The sequence below is a fragment of the Panthera onca genome, chromosome B2, assembly GCF_046562875.1.
Source record: "Panthera onca isolate mPanOnc1 chromosome B2, mPanOnc1 haplotype 2, whole genome shotgun sequence".
Classification (NCBI taxonomy): domain Eukaryota; kingdom Metazoa; phylum Chordata; class Mammalia; order Carnivora; family Felidae; genus Panthera; species Panthera onca.
The window spans coordinates 55,548,930-55,570,741 of NC_138343.1; the positions used below are offsets into that span (position 1 = coordinate 55,548,930).

The following is a 21,812-nucleotide window of genomic DNA, read 5'->3' on the forward strand; positions in this document are numbered from 1 at the left end:
CCTCCTTGCTTCCACACAGCTGTCATCTTAAATGCCACTAAAGAATGGATGCATAATTAGGTCTTCAGTTCATACATTAAATACATTTTAATAAACAGTTCTTTTCTCTGAGAAGAGAATATTGCCATCCATTCTTAGCTGTCAGTCTCAGAGAGAATTTAGAGAATGTTTCCTATGTGAAACATTGTTTAGCCAAGCTAATCTATGCACTATATTTAAAATGCACCCTTATTGAATTATGAACTATTTAGACTTAACCAAAACAATTATAATGACTCTGATTAGTTAGGAAATATTTTTAAAATGAAGAAACTGATTTGGATTCCTGTAAATCAAATATTTGTGATCCAAAGTAAATTCAAGTTATCAGAAACCTAATATTTAAATATTAATTTAATAATAATTAAAGATCAATGAAATGTTTAATACACATGAAAACATTAAATATTAAATATAATAAATAATATATGTTGTATTTTAGTACTCACGTTGAAAAGACTTAATATTTAAAATTTTATATTTATAGTGTTACCAGAAAAGAGTTTAATCATTAATATTAAATTGTATGCAAATATCTTAAATAATCTAACTGTGATGAAGTCCAAAAGGATGCATGTTTTTCTCTGAAGTCAACATATTTGCCACTTCAACATGAATTATGGGCCTGAAAGAGACAAATATAATTTTAATCTGGTGATACACACAATTTATGAAGATTCAGAGTGAAGCATCACACTGAATGATTGGATTTTTACTTCCAGTGGTTTATTTCAAATCATTTCTAAAGGAATCCTAAATGAGAGACTCCATCTGTAAGTCTTTTGAATGCAGGATCCAATTATCCTGAAGAACATTCCTTCCTCCTTTCCCAAAGCTGTTTACCACACAGTTCTTTCCACCAACCTGAGCAGGAGAGGCAACTGATTCTGAGCCTCCTCACTTACAGTCCAAATCTGCAGTGTTGCCAGGAAAGTGAGAAGCGGGGCTATTTATCTTATAAAAAATACAGACTTCCCATTGAGATTTAATATCTGTACCAATGATACAATCAAACTGTAACAGAGAGAAATTACTAATTCAGAAAGGAATTGAACAAATCAGTGGAGATGCAAGGTTTAAGTGTTACTGATTTAAGACTGTGCACAACTCATTAAAGGTCAGCTATAAATGGATATGAGTTAATATGTAAGGTATGGAAAATTAATGAAAAAACATCAACCAATCTGTATTTGAGATGAATAGGTCCTCAAATAACTGCTCCACATGCATATTTAAATTTTATCATCTGCCCATTTGGATATGATAGGATGAGCAACCTATCAGCAAGAAACTTGTACTTGAAGCTCCCTTTGTGTAATAAGCTAACACTAAAATCTGGATGTATATAATGCATGTTAATTTATTAATTAGACTTTAAGATTATGATGCTGAGCGCTTACTATTTCTCACCTTTTGACTTGGCCCTTTTACTATTGTCTATAGAAGATATGAGCGTATGCGAATTCTCAAAATTTAAATCTCATTACTATATGAGATAGTAATAATATGGATAGACTGCAAGTATTTTCTTTATTTCCTGGTTATACAAAAGCAGGATCATTTTCAACTGATCATAGTAGTGGTTAATTCTGATACTGCATGTGAAAGTATATTAAATCGTGCATTTTGTCAAGGTATAATTGTAATGATTCAGAACTGAAAACAAACTTTATTTAATGATAGGAAAATCTTAAAAGAATTTTTATGAAGTATCCTATTTTGTGTTCTCTTTTTAAATGTGTATCATGAAGGATTAAAAAACTGGCAAAATATATAACAAAAAGTAAAGAATGAATATAGTAGTGTAATTCAGGATGGTTTGAAAATTTCTGTCTTTTTCAAAACTAACTTTCTCTAGTGGAAGTGTATTACTTTTAGAATAAGAAAAAAAAATAACTTATTTGTTAGGTTAATCAGACCTACGTATCTGCTTAGATTTCTGAACACCTGTGGCAAAAAAAAACCCCACAAAATCTAGAAAAATAAAATCAATTTCACATGTGCATCATTTAAAACAGAATTGCTTTTGTTCAGAGTCTCTGATCCCCCTTCTGTGGCCTAATGTGTACCACAGATAGGTTGTAGTGAGCTGAGAGGGTTATGGGGTTGTGGAATGGACCTTGGACAGCTTGAATCCTGGCTTGTGAGCAGCTCCTCCTTCAGTTCCACTGCACTGCACACATACCATTTTCTATGAGATCTACACCAGGAAAGAAGGTTGCAACATATTAGCTAGATTTCTTTGTTTCAGCCCCTGGGATATCACTTCTGACCTCAATAAAATAACTAAACTCTCTCCTGAACAATTATCCTTCTGACATGAAAATCAAGAAGCACTTCCTAAATTAGAATGCATAGAGTGTTGACATACCAACATTTTCAAGCAAAGAATAAAAACACCTTGAATGTGAAGTTTATTCTTGAATTAATGCTTGCTCAATAATGTCACAATATGGCCACAGATCCTAGTGGTCAAGGAAAAAATCATGGCCCTAAACATCAGTCTGTTTTTAGGCACATGTATATACGTAATCTTCAAATGCTAAGAATATGGTCAATTTAGCTGACATTTTAGTTAATAAAATAGGTTAGGTTACTATGTAAAAATTCCTACTTAATAACTTTCTTACTCTGTCCAGTCAAATCCTTTTCTGCCTTTTCTTCATTACTTCATTAAAAAATAATTTATCAACTGTTTCTATGTGCTGAGAATTGGTTATTGGTAAATTGTAATTTGACCCAGGATGAAATCTAGTGCTTTTGGGTAGGTGTAGCTTTTAAAATAAAAGGGGTTGTTTTTTTTTTTTTTCAACGTTTTTTATTTATTTTTTTTGGGACAGAGAGAGACAGAGCATGAACGGGGGAGGGGCAGAGAGAGAGGGAGACACACAGAATCGGAAACAGGCTCCGGGCTCCGAGCCATCAGCCCAGAGCCCGACGCGGGGCTCGAACTCACGGACCGCGAGATCGTGACCTGGCTGAAGTCGGACGCTTAACCGACTGCGCCACCCAGGCGCCCCTAAAAGGGGTTGTCTTGAGACTTTGCTGCAGAAGAATCAAATAACCAAGAAAGAATCATGTAAGACCTATAGGTTACAGAGGTGAGTCCCACTCTCCTGACCATGGCCCCCTTCGTGTCCCTTATAAGATCTGAGAAGCAATAGTTTGTGTTCACACATTTTCTCTACTACCTTACATGGTGGTAACATTTTAAAATGTAAATAGCTGAGAAAGAGAAAACCCATCTCCTATTACCCAACTACACCGTCAGATTCATCCCTGCCATTGATTTTACTACATGTAATTCCATAAAATAAAGCTCATAGGTGTGATTTTCTTCAAATTGTGCTAAGTATAAAAAGCAATGACTGTTTTTTGCAATGAAGATTCCATTTTTTAAAAAAGTGATTTATAAATAATAATGTAAGTGTGAAGAGATTGTTCACTACAGTATCTCCAGAATTGAGAACAATGGCTTACACGTGTTAGCCACTAAATAAATATTTGTTACATAAATAATGTTCTCTGACGTTCTCTTGTATCATATGGTTTATAATCTGGTGCATTTTTTAAGTTTATTTATTTAAAGAGAGAGCTCACACAAGCAGGGAGGGGCAGAGGAAGAGACAGAATCCCAAGAGACTCTGTGCTGTCAGCACAGAGCCCAGTGTGGGGCTTGATCCCATGAACTGTGAGATCATGACCTGAAATGAGATCAAGAGTCAGATGCTTGACCGAACAAGGCACCCAGGCACCTCAATATGGCACGAGTTTCTATATGTACCCATGTGTTTCTCAACAGTAAACAGTAGGAACTGAGGAAGGAAATTGTCTATTGTGTACAACATCATGTTCCTACAGCCTGGTGATACCTATATGCACAAAGTTGAATGAATTAAAGAAAGGCCCATGCTGTATCTTATTCATCTATCATCCTTAGTAACTAATTATACAAGGCATATGGCTTGATTCCTATTTGATTAAGAATATGCTTGGAACAATGCAGACTGACTTATTGCTCTGTTGAACTAAGCGAATACTGTACCAACTGAGCCAGACCTGTGCAAACTTGTCTATCACTTATTTTTTCTGTGAAATAATTTCTGAAAATATGTTTAAGTTATTTTGGAGAATATGCCTGTCTCTCACAGCAGGGAGATTAGGTTCATTTGGTGCTGGAGAAGCTGGAATCCGAGAGAGAGTGAGCCTAGTGCTCATTTTAGACTAATTATTTTCCTGTAAAATGCTGTAGACAACCTTAGATTAGTGGGAGAGCAGCTGGAAGGATTTAGAGAAATCTCACTGAGCTCAATTCCCTTCCTTTAAAACAAAGTCAGGTTTAAAGTAGCAGATCCTGTTCTTTCTCACTAGGTCGACTGAACTCTGCCCCCCACTTCCCAACAACAAAATCAGACGCACTTGAATTCACATTCTTGCTCTGTCATTTGCTAATTGTTTAACTCAGGCAAGTTACTTACTGCTCTGAGCCTTAGTCCCTTATTTATTTGTCAAATGCAGATGGCAACAGGAGTGTGTACCCTGTATGTGTCTAATGGGGATTAGATTATATAGATATACATGTAATGTTGAATGAGGATTATTTCTGTTATCTCTAATCCTCGTTATAAATTGCTCAGTACAGAGACATAATAGGTAGGTACTTCATGTATGGTAGCAGCAATTAATAGCGTTCCAACCACCGATGAGAATATAAAAACCGAAGTCGAGCCTCATGGCTGTACTCTTATATCGGCTTAACCTCTGTTGTTCCGTTTCCTCATTATAAAATGGAGCTCAAAACACTTAATGGTTCAATTTATTATGAAAAAATAAATAAGAAAATATATGTACGTAATCAGCTTATGAATGGCAATCATTGTGGGGGTGCTTTATTTTTCTACTATTTCTGAGCTTGGCCTCATGATTGCCTTAGAGAATTGAGTCTATTTGGTAACTCTAGTTCCAAGGAGGGTGCACTTCCTCCTTTCCTCCTGAGCTCTTGACCTTCCCTTCCGCATCTTTATGGAGCACCGCACCTTCATAATGTGGAGCCCGACACAGAAGCAACATTCATGATCTCTTTTACTGCTCCCCATAAAGAGAAATGGAGAGGCCTTGGTATTATTTCAATAAAAATTGGGGGCTGAAAAAATTACATGAGTGTTTTCAAGGTGGTTAACTGGTGATACTGCATATAGATTTTAAGGGATGAAAAACTACGTTTCAAAAGTGATATACTATATTGATATGTCACAGATACTCAATAAATCTTACTGAATTGAATTACAATTAACTTTAAGTATTTTAATTAAATGGTGTATTTTTTGAAATTAATTATTTTTATAGACTGACATGCTGTTTGATTAATTCTCATGCCAAGAATTATGTGGCACTTTTAAGAACTATGCCTATGCACACTATAAAAAAATAACTTGAAAGCCACATTTTCTGCCCTCAAAAGTTGTAAAATATTTTAACTGTATATTGCCCTGATGATCTTTGTGACAGCAGGAAAGACACAGCATTGTTGTCAAATCAATGAGTCAGACAATGGGCACAGTAGAACATGTAAGACACTATTCAAAATGCTCACTGTTGCTGTTGAAAACGATCTATGATTGTGATTAATTGCTTTTGAAATTTTGATCAAAATTGATCTGTCCAGTTTTCTGGGACTGGCTGTTGGACGTCAGATCTCACCCTGGAATTACATAAATCAATTTAGTCTGGACTTCTGTAAAAACTGGGGGTAGAAAGATAGAAGTAATTTCTGAGTTGTCAGTGACTGATGGATGTTCTGATTTCACAGTTTTAGTAAAGAAAACGTCTTACCGTAGCTGTCATAGGCATCCTCACTTACTCCATGACCGTAGTCATAGTATTCAGGCACACTGCAACAGATTTAGACAGCAATCAATGCTACTGTAATAAGGGGGAATCAACCCAGAAACTCATATGGAATTTGAAAGCAAAATGTGTGCTAAAGTAATATCCCAAGAACCTCTAGCATAAAACACAATCCTAAAAAATACTCTGTAAGACATACAGGTTACTAACAAGGAGCGCTATGATTTTCTCATGCCACCTCAGAACTTTTTTTTATCTCTAACCTCCAATTTTATAAATCAAATTTTCCTTAAAACACAAGTATCATACTTCAAAATTTGTCAAGAGGAAAGTTATAAAGGTCTATTTCCAAGAAAAAGTGCTATGCTATACAAGATGACAATCTGGTCAACTGTATGTGGCTTCTAATTCTGTTACCTTAAGCATCAATTTCATCTTTACTTCCAAACACTGAAATTATATTTATACTCCCCTCTAGCCCTTCAATGGCATGTCCATGAACTTCTCAAATATATAAGCTGTTTATTTTTACTTAATATTTTGCTACATGTTTCTGTGTTTCAATAACTGACAAGAAGGTGTCCTTCCTTCATTTCTTACTCAAGTTACTAACAGGCTTCCCCACTACAGTTGTCCAGTGGTACTTCCACCTTTAAGGTATCATTCTCACTAGCATCCAAGCATTTCATATATCTCTCATTCCCAAAAAAGTCCTCCCTCACCCCCACATCTTCTTCTAGTGACTTGCCCTTTCTCTGTCCCTTTACAGAAAAATTTCTTGAAAAGAGGCAACTGTTCACTCTCTTCACTGCTTTCCACATGCTTTTGAAGATATTCCAATCAGGCTGTTGTCTCCACTGAAACAGCTCTTGTCAATATCCTGACATTTTCAAATCCAGTGGTCAACACATGGTCCTCATTTTACATTAGCACCATTTAAAACAGTTGGCCATTTACTGTTCCTTTAGCCATTTTAGTTACTTCTGAGATGTCCTCAGAATAAATTACTATATTAATATATTCACATTTATATTTATATTTACATTTATAATTTATGATATATGATATTTCCCCTCAAATAAGCGCCTTCATTTTACATCCTCTGCTTGAATCTTCATTTATAATTTTAAATATTATATAAGATAAATTTATAAATAATGTCAAGATTACTAATTCCTTTTAAGTACAGTAAAACCTTGGACTGCAAGTAACTTGTTCTGCGAGTGTTCCACCAGACGAGCAAACATTTCTAATAAATTTTAACTTGATAAATGAGCGATGTCTTGCAATATGAGTATTACATGTTGCCAATGTCACATGATCACAACTGAGGCAGTCGTTCTTCTCTTGCTGTGGAATTATGGGTGACTGTCTCCTCTATTCAGATGCTCAGTCTCAGGCCATGGTGTTTGGCAGAAATCAGTGATTTTTCAGAACACTGGAAGGTGCCCAGAAATGACACTAGTGGATTTTTTTGTCACTTCAAAGCACCTATGGGCAGCCCTTTGCTTTTCCATATAAGAGTAAGCTTAGGAATGCTTTGCTTCATTCTAGGTCAGGCTGCCTGCAAATATAGACCCTTTCCTCTGCTGCCTTATTACCAGCTACATTAAATACAGGATATGACAAAAGTTTATTAATACTATACTATAGTCAACATCCGTGTGAGCAGATACAATGGCCCTCATGCAGAAAAAGATCCATTGAGCCAGTAGATAGCAGTGATTCTGTTAGTGATAGTGAAAGTTGTCCTACAATAATCTTCTTCTCTCTCATCTCCCTCACACCAGCCACGAAGGTTTTCCAAAGTAAGTGCAGGTTAATTTATTTTTCCTTATATTTTTTATTTTCTTTATTATTTTGTATTATATTACAGTATTATCATTTTTATATGAATATTTTTGGGTTTTGGAATGAATCATCTGAGTTTCCATTATTTCATATGGGGAAATTTGCTTTGAATACAAGTGCTTTGGATTACAAGCATATTATCGGAACTAATTATGCTCACAAACCAAGGTTTTACTCTACCTTGGAATATTCAGATCCTCATTTATGTTTACCTAGGAAGCAACACCTCCATACATAAAATAATCCTCTTCCCCAAGTGTTCAATAAAAAGCAGAGATTTTAATTTAGAGTTCCAGTCTCCTCTAAGAATTTTATTAAATCTATGGGCCACTGGTCCAGTGATGAAGTGTGGCAAGAAAATGGCTTAAGATCAAATACCAAATTATATAATGGCTGAGGGTGGGCCACAGATACCAAAGGGTTAGGTTGAAAGGAGAGATAGGCCTAGAATGTTGTGGTTGTCATTATCCCTCAAGGCAGTCTCGTAGGTCTCATTAAAATAAATAGTTTAGATTTCATTGATAATAAGGAAAGAGAAGCAAAAAAGAAAATACAAGTCTGTGTATTAGAGGTGAAAATGAGAGAGAGAAATTAGGGAGGCAACTAAGAATTCACTTACTCAGTTTTAGTACAAAGTAGTTGGGAAAAAGAGAAGATTACTGAGTGCAGCCTTCATTGCCCAGAATATCTATACACAAATTATCTAGAAAAAATGTATGGTAGTATGTGTTTCTTCCCACCCTTGAGACTATAGAGGTCTAAGGCCATTGGCTAGTGGCTGGATGTTTCTCTCTTCTTTCACATACTTAGCTTAAAAGGGGTGATACAGCCTCATTGAGAACCCTCGTGCATGTGTCACAAATTTCTGAGAGATGTTACATTGATTCCCTGGATGATCAAGAGATGGAAGTCATGAGAATATGATTTAACAGGCAGCATTCCCATTTATATGGATGAAGAGAAAATGAGGGCATCGACAGCAGCTTCTCTTTCCCTTTGTCACAATCATGTTTCCTTGAAAAAACCTGACAATGTTTCGCAAAGTGCTGTATGAAGACCACTAGCTCCAAACTCTGTCTAGTGGCATTATTATGTTTCTCATTGGACTTCAATTTGAATTTTTAATGTTTATTTATTTAATATTTTGAGAGAGAGAGCAAGAGAGAGAGAGAGTTAGTGGTGGAGGGACAGAGAGAGAGGGAGAGAGAGAATCCTAAGCAGGCTCCATGCTCAGCACAGAACCTGACATGGGGCCCCATCTCACAACTATGATCATGACCTGAGCTGAAATCAAGAGTCAGATGCTTAACTGACTGAGCCACCCAGGCGCCCCCTCAGTTTCAATTTTAATTGATGAAGGTAAGGGATGGGAAAAAGAGAGAGACCATGACAAAGAAACTACAGTTATTGTCTGTCCTAAATGATACATCCACAACAAGAGGGAGTTTTAACTTTTAGCTACTCTAAAAACGGGAAAGTGGAACATATCAGATATTTGTAAAATAATGGATAATGCAAAATAACAGATAATAAGCATAGTGGTCTCTGTCAGAGTCCATACCTTTGCTTGTCTAAACATTACTTCTCATTTCTTCCCTCAGAAAACATTTGCATGGACAAATGGCTGCACTGCGAATAAATACATCCCTCACCTATCCTTACAACTAGATGTGTCCTTGTGACTAAGTCAGGAAGCACAGGGTGTACACATAAGTCAGAGTGGCAACCCTGAGGTTATTTCAAATTCAATGACAAGTTCATCTTGGACTTGTGCAGTCATCTCCTTAGTTGGTAGAAGGCACTCAAAGTAATGATCTGGCAGTTACCATGCAAATACAGACAGTGCTTTAGGAAGTCATGGGTGGCAACATGAGAGGAACTTCTGTCTCTAAATGATCATGTTGGAGCAGACTTAGGGTAAACCACTGCCTACCTTAGGGATTGTTGTGGGGGAAAAATGGTTTTTATCTTGTTTGAGCCACTGAACTTTGAATCTCTCTGTCACAACAATTGGTCAAAGAAATGAGTATGGAGAAGTGTAGAACTGCCATTAAAATCCCCAAATACCGGGCATTAGCTTAGTGGGAGAGTGGAGAGTGCAAGGAGAAAAATTATAGTAGGGTAGAAAGCTAATAGGCCTTGTTATGCCATTGCCTGTGAATTTGGAACAGTAGGCTGCATATAGGTCTGCATATATTTTGACACTACAGGAAAAAGCTGAACAAAGCCCAAATGTTCTTAATCCTGCTGTTTTTAGAAAGGTTTACAAAAGTCATGAGCTTAAATAAGAATGGGCCATTTTTCCAGAAGAAACAGAAGTGAAGAACTTTGCTAAGAGAAGTTATTTCTGCCTGATTTATGTGTGAGTTCTATAATTTAAAATGAAAGAGTGTTCAGAAACTTGTGGTTTGGCAGGATTAGAGAAATCAGCTGTTTCTGTATGACAGAAAGAAGAGATGAGGGTTGCTCAAAAATGCCCTCACCTCTTCCCATTAGAGTTCACTGCCACGTATGATCCCTAGAACATTCCTCAGGTTCCTGAACATGTACAAGCATGCTGGCTGTAAAAATTATGAAGTCCCCAACGAGGGCACACTATACTTGACTCAATACAGATGCGGCTATGGATTAAGACCATTTATCCATTAGGATAAAGAAGAACCTTCTAGTAAATCTGGTATAATCTCCAGAAAAAACAACAACAAAAAAAAAACAAAAACAAACAAAGACGAAAAAACCCACAAGGTTGCCAGATGCACTACCCAAAAAACTTATTTCAGCGTGGTTGCTTAGGTGTCTTTTAATGTCTACTTGGCGGATTTTATAATTGTTATTGCCTATGGAGCCTTCAGTGTTTCCCAATGAAAGTTTCTATTGTGGTGATTCTGTTCCTTTTCCACCACTTTATATTGGGTATTATGTATGGGGAAGAAAGTTGAGAGTGGCAAAGATAATCTGCTCATCATTTTATAGGTTGTCAGACCTCAAAGAACCATATCAAAACCTCATGTAGTTTTGTGTATTTTCCATAGTTTCTGGATTTTGAGCTGGTTGCAGTAATTGGAATTGAACTTGGATTTTCTCTCTTGGGCAGTAGGTAGGTATCTTTGTTTTAATGAGAAGAAGTGTATTCACTTGTATGTGCATAGCTAGAGGGTTGGACAGAGAAGACTTCTAGTTATCCCTTCCAAGTCCATTTGTCTTTTGTGTAAGGAAGACTATCTCAGAATTATATTTCCTAGCATAGATGTAGAGTGATGTGTAAAAATGTTTTAATGATCTGCATAAAAGTAAATTCCTTTGTCCTCTACTTCATTTCAACTTTATGTAACTGATTGGAAATGTGAATGACTTGGAACTATTTTGGAAAACTGTGTTAATGATGGTGGAGTGAACCAAATCTTTTTGTCTCCCCAAATTTGTATGTTGAAATCTTAACCCCCCCATGTGATAGTGTTAGGATGTGGAACTTTGGGGAAGTAATTAGATCATGAGAGTGGAGCCCTTCTGAGTGAGATTAGTGCCCTTGAAAAGGGGATCCCAGAGAGCTCTCATGCTCTTTCTTTCTTTACCATGTGAGGATACAAGAAGAAGACAGAAGTCTACAACCTACAATAGAGTTCTCACTCAAACCCAACCATGCTGGCACCTTGATTTGGGACTTACAGCCTCCAGGACTTTAGGAAATAAATTTCTTTTTATAAGCCACCCCATGTATGGTATTGTGTCATAGCAGCCAAACTAAGAGCGATGACATTCCAGTAGCCTAGATCCCTGAATGTCGCCATGAAGCAGAGCCCACCTACTTGTGCATGTCTATTATATGTGAGGGAGATAAACTTTTTTTCTTGTTTAGGCCACTGAATTGTGGATCTCCTTACTAAGGAAGCTATGCCCCATATCCAAAATAATATGGTGGCAATTAAAGCAGTCCCTTGAAGATAAACAGGCATCCAGTAAACGTTTGTTGAATGAATAGATGACTGAATAAAAGAATTCAAAGAAGACATGACTGTGTTTGAACATGAATAATCTTAGAATATCTTGCTATAAATATCTTTGTAAAACTTTGTGTATGCTTCAGAAGGAATATCTAGTTATAGTGACAGTAATGGAAGCAGTGAAAAAATTTATTTTCTGATATGAATGAAATTCAGATTGACAGCTTAAAAATATTGTAACTGACCAATGGATCTGTGATTTTTATATTGTTATATTATTTTTGAACTTTAAAATCATACATGATTTAGCTAGAGAAAGTAGACTGTAGTGTTGGCTCTATACTTTTCATTATTTCAGAAACTATCATTTCATTACATTTGTTTTGTTTACATGTTCTTAATAATGTTGAAATGTGAATAAAGTGAACAAATTCAGTTTAAACACAACCTGGTTATTTAATTTTCAGTTCACTGTTATTCCACCTTATATTTTAGAAAATTTAGCTCTCAAGGTATCTAAACACATTGCGACAATTGTGGAAGTGTTCATTAAAATGACAATTATTGGTGGTTTGGAACTTAATTACTGTGGTGGTTATAGCATATATAACTTTCCTAGGAATTGGGACATATATAAAATCAAGATATAACATGTTAGCTAAAATGACTTATTAAACAATATGTAATTATTAGTAAAATTGTGCACAACATTTTGGCCTTTTGATATTAAGACTGTAGACACTAAAAAATACTTGGAGGAAAAAAAAAAAAACAATATATAAGGAAGTGAAGTAAAAGAGGTAGGAAAGAGATCAGATTAGTTTATTAATGATCAATTGTAAAACGAGAAAGAAAATCAGGTATGGAAAATTCCACTTCTTTTTTGGTGGACAGAGGAGCATTTTACCCTAAATAGACTATGTTAGCAGTTTACTAAGACAGTTAATCAAGTGGCAGTGAGCACAACAGACAACATTAGGATGAAATACGGTTTCTAGAAAACCAAATAATATCACCACAATCAAACTATTTTTCCAAGCAAGTTCTTAGTGCACCCACCTGTGACATAATAACACATTTCTATGGTGCTTCACAATCTAGCAGTTGGTGTCCGTGTTTGTGTGGTGGGAGAAACCACACTGATGGTGGATCAGGCTAGTTCAGGAGCTACCGAGACTAACCAAGCTCATAAAGGAAATGTGTTGGACATTCACTTGTTACAAATAGAGATACTGGCAGTAATATAAGTGAGAGCTCCGCTCTAGAAGATGTGTTCATATCATCAACCCAGTTAGACTGGCATAAGTGGGAAAAAAAATAGGGGAGGCAGTTTATTAAAAATCCACACATTGCTTAATTTTCCAGCTGTTTACTTTGGTAGGATATAAAAATTACCAGAGATCATTAAACACGTTACAAATACACCATTGCTCTTTGTGGTCCTCCAAAGATTAAAGCTTCCACATTTATAAGTTCTAGTTGCGTTTAGTTTATGCTATGTTGTCTTTCACTTCAATCTTTTCTTGATTCTGGAGTAAGATCTGTGTCTATGAAGTAGGACAGATAGATGAGGATGAGTTTTAACTGAAGCTTCATTAATTATTTTCCAAACTGAATAAAAATAAAAAAATATATAAAATAATGTTTTAGGGGCACCTGGGTGGTTTTCAGTTAAGCGTCAGACAGCTGACAGCTCAGAGCCTGGAGCCTACTTCAGATTCTGTCTCCGGCTCTCTCTGCCCTTCCCCAACTCACACTGTCTCTGTCTCTCTCAAATATAAAAAAAAAAATTAAAAATATTTTTTTTAAATATGTAAAATGATATTTTAGGAGAAGGGATAGAGGGGTTTGATTAATGTATTAATATGAGAGACTTATAACTACCTATTTTTAGCACTTAAGTACTCTTAAAATTTTTACTCTTAAAGAAAACTGCTTTCCTGGGGCACTTGGGTGGCTCAGGCATTTGAGCATCAGACTTTGGCTCAGGTCATGATCTCATGGTTCCTGGGTTTGGGTTTGAGCCCCAGGCTCTGTGCTGACAGCTCAGAGCCTAGAGCCTGCTTCAAATTCTGTGTCTCCCCCTCTCTACCCCTCCCTGCTTACATATTCATTCATTCATTCATTCATTCATTCTCTCTCTCTCCCTCCCTCCCTCTCTCTCAACAATAAATAAAAACATTTTTAAAAAATATGGGGCACTGGCTAAAGGGATTGGATCTTGTACTCATTCTCTTAGCAATGCATTGGGGAACACTGTGGCTTATTAGGTTGTAAAAATGTGGGGGAAAAAACTGCTCTCCTAAGCATTTTTGCTGAAGCCTTGTTATGTTGTGCATTTATGCTGTATTTCCAGAAATATTTGTCAAGTAAAGGTTAAGTTTTCAGCCCAGATCCCACCCTCAAATTTCGAATTGGTAGTTCTTTATTTTTATATCTACTTACATGATGATTAAAGCCTTCTGTTAAGTTTCATAAAGCTCCATGAAAGTACTACTTACAAACTTGTAAACCTAGTATGTAGATTATGATCGCAACACACTGATACATTTTGAAAAGCAACCAAATGTGCTTGAATTTGGTAACTAATTTGTACAAATGAATGGTGGCCTCTGAATGCACTGCCATGATTAATACTACAAGTAGATAGAAATGAAGACTCATAATATTTATTGGGCTGCTACCAATTAATTTCAAGGGCTTAGAAATGAAATATTCTGAATTATTAAAACAGATAGATATAAAACACAACTACGATACATCCAGTTATACAGGAAAAACATAGGAAGGAAAACATACTATAACTGCTAATTATGAGTGAATCCACCTATGTATAGTTTAAAATTCTTAATCTCATGTTTTTAGATTAAAATCACAAATACTAATACCACTGTAATTAATAAGAGGTTTAAATATGAAAAATATATAGCTTAAATTACTTAGCCACCCTTATGTGTTCATTTTTTATACATTTCGTTTTCTATTCAAGAATTTTCCATTTAGAAATTGGCCTTTATTTTGAGGGCAACTGGAGAATTGAAACATACAAGTTAACTATTGTACTAGAAATTAGTGCTCACATATATGATCATGTTCTCTTTTGAGAATTCACTATCGTTGAAATTATTAGTAAATAAAAACTTGGTATAAAAATAAACCACATGAAACACTTAACTGCATAACTTATACATTCCTAATGCAGAAATAAATCAAAAAAATTTTAAATAAATGAAACTCTCTTAAACATTGAAAATATGTTGATAATTTTGTGTGTGTGTGCTACAAAATATTACATGAAATACATTCCTTTTTAAATGTGTACATGTTTCAACTAAAATGCAAATACCTTTTTTCATGCTCAAATGTCAGCATGGAAATGTTGGCTTTCACAGAGTTCTAACAAGGGAGAAGATCAATGCTTTAGATACATATGTATTTCTAAAGTATCTTTGGAATTCCATCAAATTTGCATAGTTTAAAATATTTTTGAAATTCATTCATTGATTTCATTCATTCATTCAATCCAACCAATAGTGTTACACAGAAAAGTATTGTGTTATAGAGTGGCCGTATTTGTTTATAAATAGAATATAAATTTGTGCCTTGCAAGATTAACTGGTAAACCAAATACATTGAGCATGGAGGGAGGGGGGGGAGGGAGGGAGGGGGGGGAAGGAGAGAGAGAGAGAGAGAGAGAACGAGAACAAATAACCCTTCGCAGTTATCCTGGACAATTTATTTTAAGAAAGTCAAAGATATAAATCTCTTACTCAAAGGTAACTTGTTATGAGACAGAAAAAGTCCACAATCCATTCTTGGATCCATTTGGAGGAAAATCAGTATTTCTTATAGAAATGATACACAGAATACAGAAAAAAAAGTATTTGAACTGAACACTGAAAGCTGCTATTTTCCATTTTCATTGACTGTGTCATCTTGGACAAATCATTTAATCTCTCTGAACTCCAGTTTCTTCACCTTTAATATGGCAATAATAATATTTACCTCAAGTATTAATGAGATAACCTGAGACAGCCCCATGATAAGTGCCTGGTACATATCAGGCACTTAGTAAATATTAATAATGGGTAATTGTCCAATCAATAAAGGCACAGACATAAAGTTCCCCTTTTTCATATTCATAAAGGTTGCAATGCTGATAGAGATTTCATCTTCTTGAAATACTCTGAAACATGAAATAACCATACATGCCCTCTTAAGTTTCAGTTGATGGTATTTAATGTTCACAGGATGAAATATAGGCTGATTATTCATGAGGGAAGTGACATATTTGTTCTGCTCATAGATTAATGATCAAGATAGATGGTCCATATAAGGCATCTAGTGTAGAATTATGATCAGCTTTGCAATGATCTACTTTATAGAAAATGGGTATTTTGAGAGTACAACCTCATGCTCCAAATGAGAGAGAGAAATACATTTAGATATACTTTTGCTTTCTGGATTCAACACTACACATACATTTCTAAAAATGGTCTATTTTTATAGACTCTCTTTAATCATTTTTTTCCAATTCAGCTTGTATTTTTTGCTTACTTTGACCCTTTATTACATAAATGAAGGGTGAGCAATTTTATAACAAAAACATTAATCTTCTGGGGTTTTTTTTGCATGGAATTATCATTAGAACATAGCAATTATTTTCTCTAAATAAGACCTTCAAGTGACTGATTAATTAGGCTCAGTGATACATGACATTATTAAATGAGCTGTTACATGCTTTTGGTACAAATACATAGAAGTTATTGAACCCTAGTTTGAAATGGACATAATTCCAACTGTATACACATTAGTTTTTTGGCTGAATCATAATTCATGTATATCAGTAACATTTCAGCTCTGTAAACATCAGTATAATTTCTAATTATTTCAGTACTCTATTCTAGTTGACTTTGAGACTGAATTCATTGGTGCAAACTGCACTATGGCTATGTGTTAATGGTGATTTATATTCTTCCCCATTCAAATTGGAAATGGAATCTCACCTCTATTGCATAATGTTCCAGAACCACTTTTTACTTATTAAAGGATTATTTTCATGTACCAGACTTTGGAAATTTAAATAAATAAAACAAAGTCTGGGGAAAGTATATAAATTAATAACAATGATTCTGTTTTGACAAGTCTTTCTTTATGTGAGGAAACAAAGCCACATTCTTCCAGAAACTCTCAATATTTAACTAAAGTCAGGTGAGGCTGTGTCTCTGTGCACCATCCTTGTGGCATGCTGTGAACTGAATTGTAATTGTGTATTTTCATGTTTCCCTTTTCTCTAATCCCAGACTGTTAGTGGTAATTCTTTAGTATGGCATACAAGTCCCTTTTGTATCTACATTTTAATGACCTATCTAGCCTTTTCCTTATCACTCCCCTGTTACCAAACCCTACACCCTGACATAGTAGAATGTCTCCCAAAATCATGAATCATTTCATCACCCCATTTCCCTGACCATGGTACCCTTCAATCTAGATGGGACTTCCTCTACTTCTTCACTAAAGAAGGTATCCATCATCCTCTTGGGGTCTAACTCAATGGTTGGCTTATTAAAGCATTACCTGGCCTCCCAGGCAAGGTGTTACCCCTTCCCATTTGCCTTGCTGGCATCTTCATGTAGAGCAGCTCTCATTGAATGAGGATTTTCTTTAAATTCTGTCTCTTCCTTTAGCTCAAGGACTCTCAATACCTAGTGTGCATAAGCATCACAAAGACGCAAGACCCCAAGATCTGCAATTTCATTTTCAGGTGTTTCTCATGCAGAAGTCCAGGATCATATTTTGTAAAAATTAAAATTAAAATAAAATAAAATAAAACAAACAAAAGACAAAAAAAACCCCAAAAAACAAACTGCACTAATTGTGTATAAATCAACAACCGGGCTATGCCTTTTTAGTTTTGAATATATAGGTGCAAAATAGTGACATTCAATGAATGCTTGTTGAGTAAATGAATAGTTTTAAAATACTACATAATTTCTTTGTGAATAGTTTGTATGCTGCCTGACAGTACAGCCATGTAGATTTGTGGCTATGTTTACAACTATTCAAGCAGAATTTGAATTAGTGGTCAATGTCAATTTAAAGGTTGCTACTGAACTATGTCCTTGGTACTCTGTTTTTCTAAAAAAATTTTTTTGAAAAGTACTTGATAAAGAAATATAAGATGTGCTAAGAAATATAGCTAATATTCTGACTTTCAGAATGAGTATTCAAAAAAGTAGTTCAAAATCAACAATACAAGGACTCAACAACAAGGTGAAATGTCACAGAGATAAATGTACACTTCTGCGTTTAGGTTAAAAAAAAATCAATTGCAAAGATGCAGGCTGGTGTGAGAACTGGCTTGACAGAAGTTCATTTAGGAAGAACCTAGGTTTTCAGTTGAAAACAAATTCAATAAAACCCAATGATATGACAATGGTCAGATGATGTTGAAGTGCTTTAAAATAAGAAGCATTATTATACAGGATGTAATCATGTCACTGCTTTGCACCAGGCAATTCTCCTCTGATGTAACGTATTGAGATCACTGTGCCGCACCTCAGGATGGATACTTGGACAACTGGAGTCATTGGACTCCATACTTGGAGTCAACCGGAGACAACAGTTGAAGAAAACCATTCTATGTGAGTACTGACCTTGGATAGTACATGTTACTGGTACAATAATGTAGCTTAACAAACAATTACAAAACATTAATATCATGCACTAAGAGATAACTGTTTAGGTCGTGTGTTTTTGTTTGGCTAGAGGTTTCCCAGAGGCTGGGATCACTGGGGGCTCTGTTTCAAGCTTGGATAGAACTGGGATTGGACTCCTTGAGGTGCAGACTCCCCATTTCATTCTGGAACCAAGACTAAGGGCCTAATAGCTATCTAGAGAAGTTATTCTGGCAACAGCAAGAGAGCAAGTGGGAAATGCATAGTCCTCTTAATGTGTAGGCTCAGATGTGACATTATTCCATTAGTCAAAGAAAGATACAGGATAATGAGGAGGCAAACACTCTGTCTCTTTTATGAGAGACACTGAAAAATCACAGAGCAAAGGGTGTGAACTTAGGGAGGGTGCGGAATCTTAGCCAAGAATGCATTCTATCACATTCTGGATATTGATAGAGGGACATTATCTTCATAAAGGCTGGTATGTGGACCAAAATGATTTATTATGTGTAGCTTCACAAGCTGATTACTGGTCAATATATATAAATGGAGAGTACAGGGGAGAAGATATTACTTCAGTTTAAGAGTTTCCTAATAAGCTGAAGTGTGAGCACTATGGTATTAGTACAAAGTACCCAGTCTTTGGAATTGTACACAAATCAGTTTGAACCTTGTCTAGGCCTGGGCAAGGTAAACATTGGAAACCTAGTTTCTTTGTGATCTGAGGATTAAGCTGTCTACCTCATGTGATAATGTTATGAAATATTCAGTATAGGCCTCTGCATATAGCAGCAGCTCTGTATTATTTTAGAAATGGTCAAGTGTTTCCTGACTAGCCCTTCACACTCCTCTCTTTCTTTTTTCACACATCTATAATTTGGTCTTACTGAATATTATATAATACTAATTCACAATTACTTATAGCACTTGAATTCTAAATCTGAAAACTCTGAACTCCCAATTTTTCTTCAACTGAATGTCGAAATCATTAGGCAACAAAATTCTTATCTAAAATGATTAGCTATTTATAGCTATTTATGTCCTGCCTACTATAGTCACTCATTTATTTCAATACAATGAGATGAATATATATTTTTGGCCCAGATGCAACATATAATTTATGTGTTGTATTACCTTTATAAAATATAATTAGTTCTGAATATGAAACATCTAGTCCACAGTATTGTAACTATGGAATAGTTACATATACCTGTACTTACATATACCATATAGTTCACTGTTCTCCTTCTAGCCCCTAGAAAATAGCTCTTTATAAACAGCTTTAATGAAACAGTAAAATAAGGTGTTGAGATTATTATAAAGGGGAATCTAATTATGGGGAATTACTAATGTATGTATCTTATTTTGGCTCTATTCCACATGCATCTGAGATAAATTGTTTCCTTTTCTGAGGTTCTCCAGGGATCTAAAGTGTCCTGTATGTTTTTTTTTTTTTCTCTCCCCTACTCTACAGTTTCAAGATCACAAAGTCCATATTTTTCATCTTGACCGTGGGTGTTTCAAGAAAAATACCTCCCTTCTCTCATTACCAGTGTTCAAGTGCAATAAAGTAAGACCGTTTTGTTGTTGTTGTTGTTGTTTGTTTGGTTTTTGTTTTTTTGGTTAATTTAAGTGCAAACTGATTGAAAAACAAAAGACAGCAATGAAAGCACAGGAAGATCATTTAGAAAAAGGATGAAATAGCAACTAATAGAGAACTTGCTGAGCTCAAATGACCAAATCAGGCTGACGCAAAAAAAAGATGATCATAACCGTCACCAAAGATGAATTTGGTTTTGCCAACTGTTAGATATGATAACAACCTCAAACTCTATCCAAAAATCATTCTTTTTGTACATCTGAGTGCTATATCTAGGCTTTCCTGTTCCTTTCCTATCATTTCAGCTAAATGCTCTACCATTCTTGAGTATCTTAGGTCACCTGAAGGACATGTAGTTCTTTAGTAATTAATTATATTCTCATATCTTTGTCTTTGTACATACCTTTGTCTGGCTAAATTTTATTTACCCAGTTAAATCACAGCTTGGCATCAGTTCTTTTTAAGAAAACTTCTGGGGGCGTTTGGGGGACTTGGTTGAGCGTCCAACTCTTGATTTCGGCTCAGATCATGATCCCAGGGTCATGGGATTGAGCCCCACATCTGGCTCCACACAGAGCACAGAGCCTGCTTAAGATTCTCTCTCTCCCTCTTCCCCTCTCCCCCACTTGCATACGCTCTCTCTCTCTCCCTCCCTCCCTCAAAAAAAAAAAAAAAAAAAGAAGCTTCTGGTACTTTCTTGTAACTGTCTACTTGATGGCTTCCTATGTTCTCTCATATCCTCTGGCACCTCTTTCTAGCATAAGTACTTATCACATGCTACATGTTTATTTGCATGTCTGTCTTCTTCACTAATGGTCTCCAAAGAGTCTACTCCTGGACTTTAGGACATCCTTCATGGACGATATAGTGCCCTCAAATAGCCATTTAAAAAAAAATTATGTTTATTTATTTTTGAAAGAGAGACAGAGACAGAGACAGAGAGAGACAGAGTGTGAGCAGTAGAAGGGCAGAGAGAGAGGGGGAGACACAGAATCTGAAGCAGGCTCCAGGCTCTAAGCTATCAGCACAGAGCCTGATGTGGGGCTCAAACCCACAGACTGTGAGATCATGACCTGAGCTGAAATCAGTTGCTCAACCGACTGAGCCACCTATGTGCCCCCAAATAACCATTTTGAAGGACTCTTTTATTACTGTGCCCTTGGAAGCATTTTCTGGATACTGACTTCTCTATCTTGCTTATTTTGTGTAGAACAGAATTTAGAAAACAATGACCTGGCTACCTACAGTTATATTTGCTTTAGTCTCTATAGTGTTTAACTTTCAAAAATTAGTTGCCAACATTTAAAACATCAGGGCATTGCATTGAAAAACTGATGTGGCAAGTTCCATTTTCCAAAAATGGACACAACATCATTTTCTATCCTTGAACCATTCCCATTCCCCAGTGACTGGTGAGGTCTCATATCCTTTCTCTTGAATCTGGATGGACTTGACAAAATGACGCTAAGTCATAAAAGACAATGCAGCTTCTGTTCTGTTCTGTGGAGTACTCAAATCTGGTGCTTTAAGCTGCCATGCTGTGAGGAAGCTAAGCAATGTGGAATACTACATGAGCATTCTAAGCAGTGGTCCCAATTTAGGTATCAGCTGATATCCAGCATCAGCTGCCAGACAGATGAGAGAAGAATCTCCAGATGATTCCATATCCCAGCCATTGAGTTATCCTTACCTTTTGAGCCTTCTTGCTGAGAGGCTCCAGATGTAGGGGAGAAGAAACAGGACACCCTACTGTGCCTTGTTAGAATTCCTGATATACAAAATCCTCAATTATAAGAGAGCATGGTAAAGGTGGTTATTTTATACCACTTGGCTTTTGGATGGTTTGTTATGCAGCAA

At 35.8% G+C, this 21,812-nt stretch overlaps 1 protein-coding gene across 6 annotated transcripts in view; it reads right to left on the minus strand.

Annotated features, from left to right (window-relative positions):
- KHDRBS2 (KH RNA binding domain containing, signal transduction associated 2) overlaps positions 1–21,812 on the minus strand; it is a 600,763-nt gene that overhangs the window by 18,898 nt on the left and 560,053 nt on the right. For 3 of the 6 annotated variants that reach the window (XR_013555659.2, XM_078447039.2, XM_078447038.1), the window contains exon 8: positions 5,872–5,930. The exons of the other annotated variants lie outside the window; for them this stretch is intronic. Coding sequence is in view for 2 of the 3 variants with exons in the window: in XM_078447039.2 (XP_078303165.1) it covers positions 5,872–5,930 (59 nt within the window). In the remaining variant the exon portion in view is untranslated. The remainder of the gene's footprint in view (positions 1–5,871; positions 5,931–21,812) is intronic. 6 annotated transcript variants of the gene reach the window in all.